This window comes from Manacus vitellinus, unplaced genomic scaffold (genome assembly GCF_001715985.3).
Source record: "Manacus vitellinus isolate BGI_N305 unplaced genomic scaffold, ASM171598v3 scaffold_0_pilon, whole genome shotgun sequence".
Classification (NCBI taxonomy): domain Eukaryota; kingdom Metazoa; phylum Chordata; class Aves; order Passeriformes; family Pipridae; genus Manacus; species Manacus vitellinus.
The window spans coordinates 12772700-12792964 of NW_021938789.1; the positions used below are offsets into that span (position 1 = coordinate 12772700).

The window sequence follows — 20265 nt, forward strand, 5'->3', positions numbered from 1 at the left end:
CTTTACTGGCACCAAAAAAAACCCCGCAACCTAAGTGAACTACCACAGCCCTTACCGTGTATTTGTATAACGTAACAATTTTGTGTGTTTAGGATTGGCTATTTGTCTGATTTGGTGAGAATCTGGCGTTCAGGGGAGTACTGCTGAGAGGTGAGGTACTGGTGGATGCTGTGGTTTTGTGGTAGGTGTTGGGGGACCTGGGGCAAGGGAGAAAGTGAGGGTAGGCGATGGAAAGGTAAAATTCTTGGGAAACAAAGCTCTGTTAGTTACAGTCCTCTCAGAGAAATGGTTTTGTGTTTTTAAAAAATTTTTCTCCAAATGGAAAAGAGGCTAGAAAAAAAGGGTATTTAGTAAGCTAACTGAGAGGGCGGAGCAGGAGGAGCCTGACCCGCCCCCCGCTCCCGCCCGGGCTCGGCGCCGCCCCCGGAAGCGAGAGCGGAGGGCGGCGGGCGGGAAGGGCCCGGGGAGCTCCCGGAGCCCCGCAGCCATGCCCGCCTTCAGGCAGGTGGGCGAGAAGCAGCTGCCTCAGGAGGTCGTGTTCATGTGCTGGTCCCCCAAAAGGGACCTCATCGCCCTGGCCAACCGGGCGGGGGAGGTGAGTGCGGGGCCGAGGGAACAGCGGCTGCCGCCGGAAGGAGGGCCCTGCCTCTCCCTGCAGGCCAGATGCCTGTGCTGCTGTTTGTGGCATCCTTCCTGTAAGCCTGGCCAAGCATCTAGGAAGAGTAGGGGTTTTTTTAAATCAAGCTGCTTAATTCTTAGTGCCCCTTCCCTCTTTGCAGTCTAATTTCCAAACAAATTCACTCGTGATGCGCTCCTTGCCTGCATTTGTGGGATTTTAAAGTGCGTGAAATTTCGTATTTAAATCAATGGTCAAGTATTTTTTTCTGCATGTGGTCATTCATGAAGACAAGACTGTTGTGCTTTCGGGCTGTCTGCTGGAGAGACAGTTGTTACTGGCTTCTGTCCTTGTTCAAGGCTCAGCTTATTTCTCTGTAGTGCTGTAAACATTGGGCTGCCTTCTAAAAGAACATAGGAGTGAATCATCTGCTACAGGAGTAGGTGGTATTTGCAACACGAGTTATTAAAAACTGGTTAAAAAGTGCGTCTTGAAGTGAATTACAGAGTGGTGTTAATGGGAGAATGTGGTTTAAGTTTGTCTTTGATGTATTTATTTGCTTGGTAGGTTTTACTTCATCGGCTTGCAAACTTTCAACGAGTGTGGAGTTTACCTCCAAATGAAAATACAGGAAAAGAAGTGACCGCTCTTGCTTGGAGACCAGATGGCAAAAGTAATGTCAAGTATACAAGGTGACATGGTACAATAAAAATCCCATGGGAAATCATGAATGTTGTGGTGATGATACCTTTTATCTGCGAAGGAAATTTTCAAGTTAACTGTGTTTGAAGAGGAGGATGGCTCAGTTTTATGTAGGTTCATTCACAGTAATAGAGAGATTAACACTTTTGAATGCAACTGCAAGAAAGATTTGCAAGACAGATTTATGTCTAAAATACTGCTTTTCAGGGTATGTCAAAACTTCAACCTCCTAACTAAGCAGAATATTTTTGTATGAACTGCAAAGTTTATTGGAAGAGAAAGAGGCTGGCTGTCTAATAAGGATTGATTGAAGAGCTCAGTTTATTTGGCAGAGGCAAAACTTCAGAGGCTAAAATTGCTCTTGTAATAGACCAGAGAAAGAAACACCTTTATCAACAGAAATAATGTTGAAATTAGTACCTTAATAGACTTGTGCAGGAAATTAGTTAATTTTTGATTCATTGGAGGTGGGAGAATGAGAACAATCTTCTTTCATGATGTGGACAAAAACTACCTACATTGTTTTCTGATGGCATCTGAGGAGTTTAAGAAACTTCTTTTTAAGCTGGTTACGTGTGATTACAAGGAAATAAGTACAGAAACCTGTGCTTGCCATATGCTGTTAGGGATGAAGACAGTTAGGAAGAAAGTGATGCAAAAGTTGCTCAGTAAGTCCTAACTTCTGTTGCGATAAAACCCAAACCTTTCTGATGGACAATCTTTATGTATAATATTGGCCTCAAATTTGCAAAATTGGAAGGCTGTACTTTATTGGAACTGTTGTTAGAAGTGTTATCAGCATGTTCAGTTCAACATGCAGGTAAATAATTATGAAATCAGGCCTTTGCCTTAAATTTACCACCTAAAACACGACAGGAGTTCAAACTTTAATAAGTAGATTTCAAATGAGAGTTTGAAAGGACTGTAAACAGACCAAGAAAACTGTCCAGTAATTGGCTTTGAAGGCACATTGTTTTCTAGGTCAGTGTAAAATACAGAGTTTTGCACATTGGTTATTTATACATTTTATTTTTCTTTCTCTAGTTTTGGCTTTTGGCCTTGCTGATACCAAGCGGATTATTCTGTGTGATGTAGAAAAACCTGAAAGCTTGCATTCCTTCTCTGTGGACTTATCTATTACATACATGCATTGGATGGAAGTAACTGAGGAAAGCAGGTGAGTCTGAAAAACTCTAGAAGTAAATTACAGGCTATGTAGTACCCACCTTATTAATAATTTATACTAAGTGTGTTAGAACCGGTCATATAAAATAGTGCAAAATTCCATAGCTGTGGCTTTTTTTCACCACTTGGCTAAGATTTTCCTATTTTTTTTTAAATTTTTTTAGAATAGACACTTTCCATATGCTTATTTTTAGTGCTGATACCTTAATCTTATGGTTCTTCATGCTGAAATGTAATGTGTAACCTAATCTTGAGCACCTGCCTCTTGAAAGCTGCTTAATTTAGTGCTAGTTTGTGCAGCCTGACTTCTGATACAGTTTACGTCAATACCAATGAATTCATTTAACTCACTGTACTAATGTTATGTTCTTCTATTTTGTTAGAATAATTATATTGAAGTATTTCTTCACCTGTGTTTTCAAGATCTTTAGTTTGATGTTTACGTCTTTCACGGTGTGTCTTTGGTGTTACATCCAGTCCCATTGGCAATTCTGTTGTTCAGGAAGTCAGATTGTCACTAGTGACCATGAGCTCTGTGGGATTGAACAATTCTCAGCAGCGCTTGTGAGCTGGAGGACATCATGATCCCTACGTCTGTGGTCTTACAGAAACCTCTGATGTGCACCTTATTGCAGTGCAAGAAATTAATTAAATAAAACATTTATTTAAAAGAGGGAGGTGTTGTAAGCCTGACTTGGGGATTTTCCTCCCTACCTCCAGAAAACACCAATCTTAAAATAGCATGAAAATAACTGCATCTTAAATCACTCTAACATTCTTCTCCTGATGGGGATAGGCTTAGCTCTTTGTGGGGAGGTCTCATCCTTCTGGCATGTCTGTGGTGTGATATTAAGTATTGTGTGTTTATGTTCCTATCACCACAATGTACCGTTAGCGGTTTTGAGGTGTGGGTAGGTTGTACTGCAGAGTTTAAACAGAAATCCTCTGTCAGTAACTGCATTAGAGATGCAGAAGGATTTTGGTGGCAAGCCTCCAAGTCAGCAGACACAAACTTTTTTCAGTGAAAATAATAAAAAAATTTCAGAGTTCTTTTATTAATTTGATCACTTGATAAATTATTAAAAATCCCATAAGGGATTACCCACTGATATTTGTAGCTCTGACATACATGATGTATTGAGTATATGCTCTAACTTTGAAGTTAAAAAGAAAGTCTCTTCTCATTTTCACAGCTTGGGTAGTAAAGACAGTATTGGTTCTTTTTCAGTGTTCTCACTTCGTTTTACAACGCTGAGGATGAATCAAACCTCCTTTTGCCTAAATTACCAGCCCTACCAAAAAAGTAAGTGTTACACTAGTAAGCTTGAGAAGATACTATTTGCCCTTTGTTATCGTTGTTTCAGTTCTTCATCTTTAGTGCTCTACAGATGTCCAAACATTGTTATTGACAGTAATTATTTTGTTTTCAGTTACAGTACCACTGCAAAAATTTTCAGGTAAGAAACTGTCATCTTATAGCTCTCTATTTTCTTCTTTTATTTTGTTTTCTGGTATTGAGACAAGCTACATAAGCCCTAATTACATGGTTTGTATTTTCAGTGAGGAAAAGTCAGATGAGATTATGAAGCTTCTGGGTGATGTCAGGTAAAATCCATCTGTGCATTGTTGTTGGTTAAGGTTTTTTTTTTTTTGTTTAGTTGGTTGGGTTTTCAAAAATATAAAATAATGCATAAACGAGTTTACTTTGAAGTTATTAATAATTGTTTTTAAGGGTCCTGGAGAAATCATACGGAATGTCTTTTTTTTTTACGCGTACAAAGATAAAGTTCAAAGAATATGTTAAAAAAGAAGTCTCCCCTCAGTTTAGAGAGATTATAAGGCACTTGATCAGCAACTGCTGTCGATGCCATATCTTCTTTTTCTTAGAAGATTCCCTGGCATGCATTTGAAGGCTATTTTATGTTACTGAAGCTGGTCTTGGAGACATTTGTGGATGCTTGTTATAGACAGGGAATTCCTGGGGGTTTATATGAGTGTGATAAAGCTAAATTTAACATTTACTCTGAAATCAACTATATTAGTGTTACTTGAGAATAAACGTCTGTTATTAGGACACACACCAGGAGCAGCTGGAGGAAGTGCAGTTTAGCAGACTGAGACTGGCTTTGTGCAGTGTCTGTGGTGCTGCTTTGAGGAGGGCACTTAATGTCTGTACCTTGTTTTCCATTGGCTTTTGCTGTTCCTTACAGTCTTACCACTGAGAATCATCCTCCTTAAATCAAAATTTACATCTCTGTCTATCATGAGTTTTTCTTTTTTAAGACTTGATGCCTCTTCTTACAGTAGAATTTCCTTACTTGGGAGAGAGAAGTGGCTGTCTGTGGTGTAGGAGCTTTGTGGATTCCGTGCTCCCTTCATACATTCAATTAATCAAACCAAACATTTTTCAGATTCTGTGATTGCCAAGTTCTGTCTTCAGACAGAATGTTTCTTGAAACGTTATGCTTCAACATATTTAGGTGTGTGAGAGGCAGAAATTGCAGTTAATTTTCTGGTATTTCTGGGTTTCTGTTTCTGGTGCTGTTACTTCTGTGGCTGCTGTTGCTGCAGCATTCATTTCAAATGCTTATGTCCTTTGAGGTTTTGTTGAGGAGCCACTGAGTGACTGTGGCAAACTTACTCTACCTGTAGTTAGGATAAACTCAAAATAGCTTTGTAAGAGTTCTTTGTAGCCTGTATTGGTAGGTGGACTGTAGCTTGTTACTTTTTTCTTCTGGAAGGTATAAAGTTAGTGAAAAAGGACTCTGTGACTAAATTGTACTATTTTTCCCTATTCTCTCACTTAATGTCGTAATTGATACTCTTACTGTAAATGTTAGAAGGCAGGTTTGATCAATAAAATCCAGGCTAATTTTTTGTTTGCTTTAGATTTCTTGGATCATAGACAGTAGCACAGCGTTTCCTTTTGTGCAGTGATTTGTTAGAGGAACATTTATTAAAGGACTGGTATATAAGTATTAAGAACTATATCTGCATGTGTTTGAATTTCTTTCAGTATGCTTATCAACACACTGTTCTATTTTAATAGGCTTAATGCTCTTGTCCTTGGTGGCAGCTCAGGATTTATTGAGATTTATGCATATGGAATGTTCAAGATTGCTACAGTAAATGGGGTATGTTCCATTCCTTTCCATATTTTTTCTTCATAAAATACCAAACTTCAGCTAAATTGAGTGGAAATATACATGTGTGCTTATGCACAAGTGAGAGTGGGTTACTGAATTTTAAAGAAACTAGTTAATTGGGTTATTGGTTATTGATGAAAAGACATTTTAACTGGAAAATTTAACATCTTGTTTCACATGAAGCGAAGTTCAGTGTTAATTCACAATAAAAAGAGTAGTTTTGTTCCTGAGTAGTAGATGAAAATTACCCTTTGTCTGTATATGTTGTTGACTGCAATCATCTTTGTATGTCAGTGTGTTAGAGCAGTAAGTGCATCTTAGAGGAAATGCAATATTTTATTAACTTTTAAACTGGAATCCCTCAGGTGGCAGGTTCTTGTCGTGGACTGTGTTTGTCTAGTGATTTGAAATCACTGTCAGTTATTACAGAGATACGAGACTCTTCAGACAGTGAAGCAGAGATAACGTATTTTCAGGCAAGTAAAGTAATCTTAAAATGTTCTTTAAAAATAAAACTACTTTTTAAATTGCGTTCGGGTAGCTTTATTGCTTTTCCATTATTTGCAAAAAACCTCACAAAATAATATTTTGAGCCTTTCTGAAGTTTATCCCAGTTTAGCTTTTAGATTTATGATGTTAACATGGTTTCACTCATAAGACTGACGGTGATGATCTGAGGCATTATTTAAAATCCTACTCTTAAAATAACATTAATTTATTCAATTACAGTTAGTTATTCAAATTTTCTTCATTCAACACACAAAGGCATAACAGCAGTGCTTTTCATTATCCCATCTATCTGGAACAGTCATCCTTAAAACTATTCTGTTAGAACTCCAGAATGAGAAACCTTATCAGGAGTTTTTATAGATGAATTAAAAATATTTATTGCTTCTTTGAATTACATCTCTTTTCCTCTTAAAATCAACTTAAAAGGAATGAAAGCTGACAGTTTTTCGGTGGGTCCTTTCAATCTGTTTTTTAATTTCTGTAATCTAGAATTTTTTAAAAGACAAATCATCTGTTAACTGTTGCTTGTTTCATTTGTTATAGCTGGACACTAGTCTATTATCAAGTTACTTACCTGAGGTAACTCGAATGGCCCGGAAGTTTACTCACATTTCAACTCTGTTACAGGTACAGTCATGTTACTCTGTCCTTTTAATATCACAGTTCTTACAGGCTTCGATATTCTTAATGCAAGTAAAGACAAATGTTTTCTAGTAGGATGCTTAAGTTGGTTTTAAGTAAATGTAGAGCTCTAACTTGGAATTTGATAATAAATTTTACATAACATCTACAGTATCTCTTCCCTTTGTATTGTAACATTCAGTTATTGAGTGTGATGATTAAGGGGAGAAAGGAAATAATACTAATGTCTGTTTCTGTATTACAGTATATAAAGTTGTCATTGACGTGCATGTGTGAAGCATGGGAAGAAATACTGATGCAGATGGACTCACGACTCACAAAGTTTGTACAGGTACTGTGGGATTAACCATTCTTTTGGAAAAACTTTTGAAGTAATTCTGTTTTTCATGTTAATGTAATGCATATCTTAATGTTTAAGCATGATGTCTCTAGCTAACAGTCTCTAAGTTCAGAGACAACCTGGAAGCTGTTGTGTGTCAGGTGCTCTGATGCTGAAGATGCATTAGTACAATCAAACATGATTGTATTGTGATACTTCTTTGTTTTATTTATTCTGAGATATTCAAAAGTGAGGCTTTCAGCTTGCCCGGCTGTTTATCATTTGGTTTCTGTTTAAGGTTGTGCTCTTTGTACTTTATTCATTGTTAAACTGATTACTGTAAATGTTGAGTAACAGCACTTACAGCCTAGTTCAGTGGAGCTTGTATAACATCCATGATTAAGATGGCCTTGGATTTACTTAAATTTTGTGTTCATTGCCTATGGCCAGAAGTTAATTGAATAATATGATTTATTTTTTTTAAAATAGATTTTTGGTGATGGTAAACTGCTTAGAATTTTTATTGGGTAATACAATTGAAAAAACTTAAAATACTAGAAAATTTTCAGTGCTCAGTAGTCTGATTTCAACATTCAAGGGTATGGGTGGGTCCTCCGATATAATTTAATTGAAGTGTTTGTGAGATAATTTGGTAGCCTGGATTTAATCTCTTCACCAATCTTTCAATCATTTTAACTGACAGGAAAAGAATACAACCACTTCTGTTCAGGATGAGTTTATGCAGCTGTTGTTATGGGGCAAAGCAAGGTAGTTACTGTTGTTTTATCTGAGTATGCATTTGCACTTGATGTAGAAACACAAAATAAATGCATATTTGGTTCTCTCCCCACCTTCTTCAGTCTGGAACTTCAGGCGTTATTAATGAACCAGCTGACAGTAAAGGTATGTTAATACTTTTTTAAACATACTAAATCTGTTTCACTGTATTTTAATCTTTGTTCTGGTAAGTTAACAGAAAATTATTATATGCTTGTATATCTTTGTTAACAGGGTTTAAAAAAACTTGGTCAGTCCATAGAGTCTTCCTATTCCAGTATACAGAAGTTAGTCATAAGTCATTTGCAGAGGTAAGTCACAGAATGTTGAATGAATTATAGATTAAATGGCATATTATATATGCACTTTGCACAGTAAATGATAATAGCATTATCATGCTATTACCATTAGCACACAGCAAAGTCGTGAATTTCCAAAGGGTGACTAAAAGATTTTACTTCTTTCCTCTTCCTTCCTAGTGGCTCTGAGGCTCTGTTATACCACTTGAGTGAACTGAAAGGAATGGCTTTATGGAAACAAAAATACGAGTCTTTGGGATTAGATGCATCTGGAATTGAAGGTGCAGTAGTGTCTGCTACTTACCTGATCAGATTTCACTTCTGAAAGCTTAGTAATAATGGCTGGCTTCTTTTGCAGAGGCTATTACTGCTGTTGGTTCTTTCATCCTGAAGGCAAATGAGCTACTTCAGTAAGTATAAAGTCTGGAGAGATTAGAAAACATTCCTATGAGTTTTGTACTGAAGGGGCTGCATGTAGCTGGGAATAGAGGAGGTTGAAAGAACAAAGCTCCTCTGTTGGTGGTGGGCTTTGATCTTGTCTCACTGCAGGAATAGTCTTACCTGAAAGGTTGCACTGGGCATTTTTAAAAAAACTGATATTGCTTGTAGGCCTTTCTGTAGTAAAATGGGACTTAAGCCTGGAGCAGCTTGTGACATTTAGGTCTTGTAATTTCTTTTGTTGTTTCTTGCTCAGAGTTATCGACAGTAGTATGAAAAACTTCAAGGCGTTTTTTCGGTGGCTGTATGTTGGTAAGCTTGATGACACAGTAATCATCCAGTGTCTGTTTTATATTGTAAGCATCGAAATGTTGGCAAGTAATCGGGCCAGTCTTAGTTATAACCATCTATTTATTTCTATCATAGAAAATTTCTGGACATCTGAAAGGATACAGTTGATGAGACGAGTAATTATACCATTAAACACATAAATCATAAACTTGATAGTTCTTGATTGAACTTATTGTGTGGAGTGGGTATTGTACATACTTGACCTGCAGTGTTGCTCCAAACTGTTTTCTGCTTCATGAGCAATTTGCTGGTCTCGACTTGGAGAAAATAAAGGACTTTATTTAGTTTACACTAAATCTGAAGTACAGTCTAATTCTCCTTTACTCTGTTAATACAGAGTCTGGATGCACTTGGTAGCCACCTTCAATTGTGTCTGAGTAGCTGCAGAGAAAATGTTAGAAGGTAGCGCAGAATGCTGTATTTTAGCCTGCTTGTTTTTCTGAAGTGATTATGAATAAGTTTGTAACTTTTAACTGACTACTTTACAAAACCTAAGTGGTCTTACCAGATACTGTAAAAGCACCAGAAATGCATTGTTAGCACTTACTAGCAGGAATATAGTAATTCTAATTTTAAAAATTGCAGAAAGCAGAACTGTCAGAGTTCTGTGTTATGTTTGCTGTTATTTGCTTGTTTTGAAACTAAACAGAGAATTTTATCCAAGCCTTGCTGATTTAAAATTACTTCTGTGTAATTCTGTTCAAATGCATGATTCTGGGCATGACAATATTCATGTATTTTATATATACCCATTTTACTACTCTTAGTATGTACATGAATAAATTCTTATGAACCCTTTTTATAATAATTTCATCTCAGGGTAGAATGCAGTTGGAAAAGATTAAAGATAAAAATTCTACAAGATTTGTATTGTAAGCTAGTGGGACTAGTGAGGCTTAATTTCAGTCTCAGTTTGTAATTCTTCGTTCCAGACTCTTTTGCTTCTGATGAATTAATCTATTTTAATGGCAATCTCTTGTTACATAGACATGAGAAATTAAGAATATTAGGAAAACAGTATTAATGCAATAAGAATATAATTTTTCCCTCAGCGATGTTGAGGATGTCAGAAGATCATGTGCTTCCAGAACTGAACAAGGTAGGAGTAACATTTTCTGATAAATGTTGATGTAGTCTGTATTCTGCTCAACTGGAAAGTAGAATTAAAGGTTTGGTTTTGTTCTATTCCAAAACTTAAAAAGATAGCATCTGTGTTATTTTTTTGAGAAAGTCGATGCCTTTAGATTCACACTAATACGCTGTCTTGCATGAATTATTTTTTCTGTTTTCTTTGTTAATACTGCAGTTTTTAGTGCACTGTATGTGAATGCAAGGCCTCTGTGTATAGGAGCTCTTTGTATGCCCTAAATGACTAAATTGACCAGAATGGGGTTTTAACATCTTTACCAGTGCCCTGGTAGAGGAGATGGAATATGCCTGCATTGGATTTGCAGCCATCACACTGCCCTTGCTTGAGGGCAGAGGAGCCTTCCAGGGGGAAAGAGATAGGCTGGTGGGGTGGGGACCTCCCACAGTTCAGCAAGTATAAATGCAAGGTTCTGTCCTGGGGAGGGGTAACCCCCTGCTATTGCTCAGCTGGGCCTCAGCTGGCTGGGAAGATGTCAGCTCTGCTGAGATGATCTGTGAATGTCAGAGGGTACAAGCTGGGTGTGAGCCAACAGTGTGCCCTGGCAGCAAAGGTGGCCGGGGGTAACAAGGGCTGTACTAACAAGAGCACGGCCAGGAGGTCAAAGGAAGTAGTTACTGTCCTTACTTAGCACTTGTCCGATTGCTCCAACTTGGGGCCCTCCTGTACAAAACTGACTGGGGTGAGTTCAGCAGTGGCCTCCCAGGCAGGTTGGAGGCTGGAGCACTTGCCCTGTGAGAACAGGCTGAGGGAGCTGTGTTTGTGCAGCCTATAGAACATGTGTTCTGTTCTCATTGAAGTGTATTTTTTACCCTTTGCTTTTCTCACTGTTTTTGGGTTTGGTTTTTTTTCCTTTTAGATGACTCAAAAAGATATCACATTTGTTGCTGATTTTCTTACTGAACACTTCAACGAGGTAAGTGATGCTGGTTTTCAAAGTACAGCATCTGACTGTATTTTTGTTGCCAAGAGCTGATTGAAAAATCTTATAAAAAATAATTCAATCATCTTTTTGTTCACTACTTCTTATTAACTTTGTTTAAATAATAGATTTGTTTGCATTATTTTTTCAGGCACCAGAACTTTACAATCGTAAAGGAAAATATTTCAATGTGGAGAGAGTTGGCCAGGTAAAGAGCTAAGGAATAGATGCAAAAAGAATAAATGAGAAAATTCTTAGATGGAGAAGCTTTTAAAGCTGTGTCCCCTTTTCTTCCTTGGCCTTTGTGCTCTGTGTTGCACATATCAATAATGGCTAAAGAGAACATTTTATTTGTTTCTCCCTGTTATTAGGAAAAGTAGTGCTTAAAAACATGCCTTACAGTTTCAGCTTACACATGTTGTGTTTTTAGGAAAACGGCAAGACTTCTTTGCAACCAGCAGCAGTAAAACTGTAAAAGCCAGCTTCAGTAAAACTGAAATGTGTTTGTTGTCTTTATGGCATTTATCACTGGATTTCAAAACATTTTAAATCAGACTTGATTTAAATTAGTTTCGTATGGAAATATCACCATGTGATCTTACGCAGTAGTTGATTTTTCTTACTGTTTCTAGAAGAGGTGGAATATCTAGTTTTAAGACTATGGCATGTTAATTTAACAGGGAGTGTCTAATACACTTGCTAGGGGCAATGTTGGAGGTGAATTCCAATGTTCTTTATTCTTCAATTACAGTCTTAAAAATGTCTGTCTCTTTTCTAGTACTTGAAAGATGAAGATGATGACCTTGTATCACCACCTAATACAGAGGGAAACCAGTGGTTTAACTTCCTTAAAAATAGTACTCATCTTAAAGGTAATCTGCTTTCATAAAAAATAAAAGTGAATCGAAGATGTATATAGAATGTAAGAAATTTAGAAGAGTAATCTTTTTTTTCATGCTTACAAGTTACTTCTGCAGTGCTAATCATTGGTCTTCATCTGAGTAGAATAAAATAAACAAGCCTTGTTATTTTACACAGGTTTTAGGTAGTTGCTTATCTAGTTTATTACCATTTTCTAGGTATTAGTAGCTCCCTGTTTTTCTGTACCAGTCTCTGAAGTGTTGACTTGGAAGGAATCGTAGAAGATGTCTATTTTAGAATATCTTAATTCCAATTCAAGAAAATAATAGTTATGCTTAGGTTGTACCTGGGTGAAGTGTCCAAACTTGTTTGTTTTCACTGGGGTCTGAGATTATTTTGTTTATTAGTAGTGAAAAAGAAGTAAGAGACTATAATGAGCTGATGGTGGAAATGATTCTTGTTTGCCTTTAGAAACCATAGACTGTAAAACCTTGACAGTGTAAGCTGTGTAATAGGATCTGCCACAGTTGCCTTTTTCTGCCTATTTAATTCAATAAAAAGTGAGGAAAGGATAGCTTTTTTGTTTGGAAAATAGTATTTGGAAAATGTATTTTTAGATATACTTTAAAAATATGTTTGATACTTTAGATATGTAGATGACTGGTCATTTCTGTTACTACGCAAGATTTGTGATGGTTTGTAAGTGCTTTTGTTGGTATTAATTTGGCAAGTATTGAGATATTTATAGGATTTTAGGACAAGTAATGCTTCTGTCACTGACACTTTCTACCCTTCCGTGGTGTTTTATATTGCTTTGTTGGTTGATACAGTTTTTATTATTTTTTCCAGCTAAATACTGGAAAAGAAACAGGCTATAAAAAAGTAAGGAGTTATATCTCAAAAGCAAAATGTCTTCTTACAGAGTAGTTCATCTCATAAGAAGGAATCAGTTGTACTGAAACCAAATCATAGCTACTACAAAAAGTATGGAAGTTGTTTTGCTTTTACAAGATATTTTATGACAACTGTTTTCTAGCTCTTGGGTAAATGCTATTCTGTCTTTGCAATTTTGAATGAGCTGTGAAGAGAAGTGGAAGGGGCAGGCAGACCTTCATTTCTCAGTTGTTTGTCTAGTTTCATATTGTAATCCAGTGAGTTACTTGAGTTAAAATTTATAATCAGGGAGTAACTTAGACTATCATCTAATTCAACCAAAGCAGGGCTAATTTTGAAGATAAACTGTGTTATTCAAGGTTTGTGTAGTCAAGTCCTGTATGTCTGCAAGGATAGAGACCTCACCTTCTCTGGGCACCCTGCTCCGTGCTTGGACTAACCATCCTTGTGAAAACTTTTCCTTATATCTGACTGGAATTTCCCTTGCTGGGGCTTATGACCTTATATATTCTTCTTTCCCTGTGTGCAGCTTTGCAAATGATTTCTTCTGCAGTTAATCATTGAGGCAGCTGAAGAGACCAATCTGTGGTTCCGTCTTAGCAATTGCATCTCTAGGCTGAACAAACCCAGCCCCTTCAGCTGCTTCTTGTAAAGTTTGTGCTCTAGCCCTGTGACCATCTTACTGACTCTTCACTGGACTTACTTCAGTTTTTCACTTTAATAATGGTGTAATACATTTTTATAGAGGTACAAGTATTTTTTAAATGAACTTTCTTTATTTGTTTACAGAAAGCCCGCTTCTGTTTCCCTACTATCCTGAGAAATCACTGCATTTTGTCAAGAGGCAAATGGAAGGGATCATTGATCAGTGTTTACAAAAGCCAGCAGTAAGTTCAGTTTTTATAAATGGTAACCTTTTTTTAGGGTTAGTGGTCAACTGAAGGTAGTAGTTACGCTTAGCAAGGCCTGATGCTTTAATCTTTGAGTGCCTACAACTTGGGCGTAGTCTGACTTCACTGCTGGCATGTCTCAAGCCTTTGGCTGGGGAGAGCACAGCAGGGGATTTCTTGTTTCACATCTTCTGTTCCCACATTATTGGGATCTGGTTTTAATCTTAATTATCTTGGTGTATATGCTGTGTACCAAGTAACGATGTTAGTTGGCAATACATTAGTCTAATATGATGAAGAAATGTGAAACAAGTGTATGAAGTGACAGTATTGTTTGCATTAGGAATGTTTATTCCAGCATAATATTGGTGGATTTCTCTTTCAGGTGTACTCAGGGGTTTTTGATTAGTTGGTTGAGGGTTTTTTGTCTTAAAAACCTCTATAATTTTGAATAACTGCCTGTATTTTATGGCCTATTTTTCTTATATTTGTTAGGATGTAATTGGAAGGTCAGTGCGTCAAGCAGTCTGCTTGTCTCTCTACAAAATTTCACAAAGGTATTTCTTTACTAAAAGAAACTAAAGATATGTGCAACTAAAGCTCATGCATGAGTAGCATTTTGTAAACTGTTTTGATTTTTCCTTTTCAGTGAAGATTCCACACCTCAGTTATTTAAACTACCATTTCTGTAAGTATGCTGCTATTCCTTATTCTGTGTAGTTTACCAGTTATTAGAACTTGATCTAAATTTTCATTTCTTCCACTTCATTGCAGGTGGAATGACAAAACATCCAATATACATTATGTCCTCTTCACCATACTAGAAAATTCTATTTCTAAAATACACATTTTGAGGAGACATACTGACACTTCCAGGTAAGACAAAAAGAGGGGGAAAAATGGCTTGTGAGCTTTGGCACGTGTGTACAGAGACAGTTACAATTTGGATCTATTTTAAAAGATGGAATGAGTGACATGAATACAGGCTTTCTTTTATACTAGAGAAAATGAAGAGTACGTTAGGAAGTGCAGCAGGAGTTTGTGTTGTGTTAGACTCAGAAAATCTAATCACGAGACCCAAGATGATTCTAGGCTAAGGAAAAATAATCAGACTTGCTTAGTTTTGCTCCGCACAGAGTTACTTTTATCTGAAAACTTCTGAAAAATTGTGGATAATCCTGCTTCCAGTGTTGCTTTGCCTTTGATTAACCCCTTGCAGCCTGTAATTTAATACTTTTAGGGAAAATGGGTGCATCAAATAGAATTTATCTCTTTGGAGTCTAGATTTGTGTACCTTCAGGAATTTCTGTGTCCACAATGCAGTTTGTCACTGCCTAGTTGTACTGATACAACTGTTTAAGCTGCATTCTGTCAGTGGGATGGCTGAAATGAGCTGGGTTTAAAAAACAAGAAAAACTACTCCTCTTTGTAAAATACTCATTTTTATAATCTGTGTCATTTAATTTGAGGGCACAATAAACTGTGATGAGGTGTGAATTTTTAAAGCAGTTTTACTACTAAGGAAAGCACATGTTGAAACTATCTTTTGTGTTCCCAGCTGAGAGCTGCTGATGACAAAATTACTGCCCGGTGGTGTGACTTATATGTCCTCTTTCATTGATACCTAAAACAATCCAAACTCTTTTTCTGTAGAGTAACAAGTAACTTAACAAACTGAGACTAGGATAATCGAGCCAGGAGTTCAACAAAGAAGAACTGTATCCCGTAAGCCAGATGCAGTTTTCCATTTGACTCCATTAGTCATGTTTTCCTGAGAAGCAGAAGAATTTAAAAGGTTCCCAACCACCAGTTATGTCATTTTGGCATGTAACCATGTATTGTGCTAAGCTTAGATAGGCTTACACCATTTTGTACCACAGTTGCTGTTACAGATTTTGGATTCTCCACGAATGGAAAAGAATTAGTCACCAAGATAATTAACACTGTTGTTCTAGGTCTGTCAGTAATGGGATTCTTGCAGTAGAGTTTGGAAACATCTTGAACAACAGTATAAATGAGAGCTCAGACTCCAGGTCAGTATACTTGATTTTTCTTCCAGAATTGCAGATTGCTGAATTAAAGATCATGTTTTCTACTATTTATTTTGCATTAAATTAACGTCTAAGTTAATGCACCTGGGTGAGTCAGGTTGTAAGAAATGGCACAGGTGCATGAAGCTGCAGGGTTGTGGGAGTCTTATTATGCACTTCATCTCAAGGTCAAGTAAATTTTAGTTTTGCAGTTGAAAACTAGAGCTTTAGCACATGTGCAAAAGCTAACTGGAAACATCTATTGCTTTTATCTGTGATATTCTTGAAGTAAGATAAGAATCTATATGCCTGAATGTAGCCATCTTAGAAGGCATATGGCAGACTGAGTTCATCCTTATCATGTAGAAAGGCTAGATGTGATTGCCCTCACTACCTTCAATTGCGGTTCTAAATTTTCTTTGGTGTTTATGTTTACTGTTTTTTACATTTCATCTGAAATGTGAAGATTGCTAGTAAGTTTTTTTTGTAAGTTGGTTTTTTTTTTACCTTCAGAATCATTTTTCCTGCATGATGCAGGAGTCTGCCACAGTTATGGCTTTCAGTGTCACAGCTGCATGACTGACCTTTTTAACATTTACAGTAAAGCTCACTGTTAACTACTGAATACTTTTTAACATAAATGCTGTTCAACCTTAAAATATGTTAGTTCTGTATTCCCTTTTATTCCTCCATGCTGTCTGAATTATTTTCTTATAGATGCTACAGTTGTTTGGATGCTCACTTCTATGATGATGAAACTGTAACTGTAGTTCTGAAAGAAAATGTGGAACAAGAGGGGAAGGAAAGAATCTTGGCTCAGCTGCCCTTATCTTCAGTATACACAGATGAGGACCAAGATAGGAAATTCATCTGGGATTCTACAGAAAGGTACTGAAAAACTTAGAGCAAATCTGAAAATGCAGAACTGAAAAGCAAATTAAGAAAATGTTCTAATTGTGTACAGTTACTCGTGCTTTGTGTGTGTGTAAATATTGTAAAGACAAACTCTTTTTGTGCCAGGGAGAGTAGGATGGGGAGATGGAAGCTTCCTAAACTGTTTTGTGGGGTTTGGGGATTGTTTTTGCTTTCTTGAGACTGATACTACCCATGTACTTGGCTGTCATGAAATGCAAGGATCAACTGAAGACACCCTGTAGAATCAGAAATCGTCCTTTCTTTAGAAGATGCTAACTTTGCTGGTCAGGATACTTCAATTTAGGGTGTTTTTGGCATATTTACTCAAATACTTCTGTCTTGTAATAAGGATACACAGGTATTTCTTCATCTTTCCCCTTGTAGTCACCCTTAGAAACACTGTCAGCTTACCCTTGAAACATCAGAATTGGTACCTCTCTCTGCATTGTCACAGGGAGAAGAGAGCACCTGGAGAAGTGAACACACACACACAAAGACCGATGTAGTTCAAGCAGTAAATCCAGTCTTTTAGTTGCTGTGTCTCCCTTGCTTTTACTTTTTTCTCCATATTTTTCTCTGGTGATTTGCTTAAGATGCATTTCTGCCTCAAAGAGCCATACTGACCTGTTAATATTTTTGTTAAGCCACAAAGATAGTGCATATTGAAGAATAAACAGAAAACATTAAGAGCAAGTTCAAACTTATCCTGGCTGCTGTAATAGGCAGGGTTTGTCTTCATAGAGTCCCTGTGAGTGGGGGTGAACTGTAGTGATGCATCTTTGAAAGGCCATGGAGGTCCAACTTCTGTGTCAGGAGAGGCATCCAGGACTGTGTTCAGAAACAACTCTTCTAGGAGAGGAGAGGTTTTAAAGAAAGCCACCCTCATCCTCCTGCTGTAGCTGTTTCTTGTGGGAAAATCAGACTTTACACTTCTCACCTTCTGGTAATGTATTTATCTCAGTTGAACATGCTGTGTCTCCACAGTTGGGTCCCCCACTCTGGAGTATCTGTAGAAGCATTATGGTGGTTTCAAATGCTCATCTTGTTGCATATGATATGATGGAACTTAGACATAAGAAACTGGAGGTTTTTCTCAGAACTACAATTGTTTCTTATGTACTGGCTTTGTTTTTTTTCCTTGCTCTGTACAGGCTGGATGAACGGAGTGGTGAGATACCCACATGTACTGTCTTCTTGGAGAATCAGTGGAGAGTGCTGGAGAATATGAAAGCTCAGTATGTTTCTGTAAATGGCATTAGAAAAGTGTCTTGTGTGGTAAGTGCGGTATCCTTGAACAAACCTGTAAGCTATTAAAGAACATGTGCTATGACTGAAGAGAGTGGTAATTTAAGAGTTATCAAAACTTTTATTTATTTTTTTTTTAAACAAATAGATTGTTTTCTCATGATCTGCTCTAAGTGTGTCAGGATGCAGTCATAGTTGTCTCATAGAACAACATGGAAAAGCTTTAACAGAAGTTAATAAATCTGCTTGCTTTACATTTCAGCCTGTAGAGCAATAAAAAGTTGCTAATTCCCTGGATACCTCTGTTTCAAAGATAAAGGCTATTTTCAAAGCTATTGACTGACAATTAAGGTAATATTGATGCTTTTACTTATTTATTTATTAACAAAAACTTCTTAATGTCTCTGTAGCTAAGTTCAAATCTCCGCCACGTGAGGGTGTTTGAGATGGATGTAGAGGATGATGGGGAAGTTGAGGAAGAAGAGGAAGAAGAAACAACTCAGATTGCAACTGGGGAACCTGATGAGCTAAATCAGCCTGCAGAAAACCAGGACAATATGTGTGGTGCTTCTGCTGAAGAACTACCTAATGAAACTGAAGAACACGAAACCGGTCTGGATCCTTGACGTAGGCTTTGGTAATAATAAGAGGACAAGACTGAACTGTAAATATTTTTTTAATGGCACAAAGAAATTGTGTATTGAAGAATGAACAGAAAATATTAATAACAAGTTCAAACTCATCCTGACTGCTACGATAGGCAGGGACCTTATTCATACAGTCCCTGTGTTTGGAGGTGAACTGGAGTGATACATTTGAAAGATCATCCAACTAGTTAGAAAATAATCTAACTTCAGGTCCTGAGATGATGGATCCTGTATCTCCTGAAGCAACTGAGTCAAGTCAGAATTCTGTATTGCTTCTCAGCTAAGACTGTGTTCTAGAGAACCTTTATTGACCCTTTTTTGTCTGGCACATGTTTTGGTGTCAGCTAAAATTCTTTGAAAACTTTTCTGTTAGCCATTTTTGTAGGTGAGGAGAAAAATACCCGCTGATGTTAACCTGTTCAGTCCCAAATACTCTTATAAAATAAACTTGTATATGAAAAGAACAAATCTAATCTTTGCCTCTCAGACTTTGTGTTCTAGTAATGGGTATGGAAGCTTCCTGTAGAACTGAAATCTAAGATTGCAAATCATCATAAGACTAGTTAGACAACAAAATTTAGCAGTCATCATTTAAATACTTGGTTTTGAAAGCTCTTTTGATAACATCAGTCCTCAGTAACAGCATTTCAGTCTATGCAGTTTTTGAGACCTCAGCACAGCACTTGTCTGTGTGTGCATGATTTGTCAAATGGTTGCATTTCTCAGCCTGCCTAGTTTCTGTGAGTTTGTTCATGAAAGTCTGTCTTCTCAATTTGGAATTTTTTGTAATGTAAAATTACAATAGAGTATATTTTTTTATTCTGATGTGGCATTGCACAGCCCCCAGCATAATCACGTCGCTTGCAATTGATACGTTACTGTAGGTGTGATGTAGTGCCAAGCAGTAGAAGCTAGAAATAGTGTTTAGAAATCTGAAATGTGTTCTTCTTCCCTATTAACTGTCATTCTTAACTGATTTAAAACTCATCTCTTTGAATGAACAATGCTGCTAAATGCATGATCTTCCTTCAGAACAGTGAGTGTGCCTTGTGTTTGTGGAGAGGACCAAGTCTTATGCATGTGCTCCATTCTGTACTTTAAAAATAAATAAATCTTTTGAAATTGCTATTTGGCACTGCAAAACTCAATTACTAGACTTATCCTCTTGTTTTGAAAGACACCATTTTAAGTAACTGTTTTAAAGTGGATTTCTGAAGGTTTTGGACTGTTTGGGGGAGACCCTGGTAAACATGCTTTCAGTTTTAAAAGACTCATGTTTTCCCTTTCCTAACAGCCTCCTTGAAAGCTGCTTGCTGTTCAGCATTCTCAGCTAACAGGTGGCAATGGCTGAAGGCACAATGAAGCTGTAGGAGAGGAGGGCCAGAAGTGCCCATTCAGAAGTGCTGTGATTTTCTGTGTAGAGCAATTAACTCTTGATAAACAATTGCTGCTATAACAGAACCCACTCAGCTTAAACCTGACCTTGTGTTCTTCCAGGAAACTTCTGCTTCTGGTCTAACTTAGAGTTGTCACACAGGAGGGCTTAGAGGTAATTCTTTTGCTGTAGTTTGTGCTAAGTCATTTTAGTCGATGGGCATATAGAAATCTGATCTGTCCTGCCTATAATGGTTTCTAAGTTTGTGTTAGTAGCAGGTGTGTCCTGTGTCACAGAGACATGTCCTTCAGAAATCTCCCTGAGGTTATTCTGTGCATCTTTCTAGTCCAGCCT

General features: G+C 37.2%; 1 protein-coding gene across 4 annotated transcripts; it reads left to right on the forward strand.

The window, feature by feature from the left end:
- The first annotated feature begins 487 nt into the window (after positions 1 to 487).
- ANAPC4 (anaphase promoting complex subunit 4) lies at positions 488 to 19662 on the forward strand. Of its 4 annotated transcripts, XM_018068004.2 has the most exons (28): positions 488 to 595; positions 1184 to 1289; positions 2363 to 2495; positions 3732 to 3806; positions 3934 to 3960; positions 4064 to 4108; positions 5553 to 5637; positions 6015 to 6125; positions 6703 to 6786; positions 7046 to 7132; positions 7824 to 7888; positions 7981 to 8023; positions 8132 to 8208; positions 8377 to 8477; positions 8555 to 8606; positions 8891 to 8946; positions 10038 to 10084; positions 10992 to 11048; positions 11206 to 11262; positions 11833 to 11926; positions 13599 to 13696; positions 14195 to 14256; positions 14349 to 14387; positions 14474 to 14575; positions 15655 to 15732; positions 16447 to 16617; positions 17796 to 17919; positions 18300 to 19662. In XM_018068004.2, exons 1-28 carry the CDS (start codon positions 488 to 490, stop codon positions 18513 to 18515), a joined length of 2400 nt encoding a protein of 799 aa, XP_017923493.1. In that variant the 3' UTR covers positions 18516 to 19662. The 4 variants fall into 4 exon arrangements, with proteins under 4 accessions (XP_017923493.1, XP_017923501.1, XP_017923509.1 ...); XM_018068012.2 differs by lacking the exon at positions 488 to 595 and having other exon boundaries at positions 1189 to 1308; XM_018068020.2 differs by lacking the exon at positions 488 to 595 and having other exon boundaries at positions 1247 to 1316.
- The last annotated feature ends 603 nt before the right edge of the window (positions 19663 to 20265 follow it).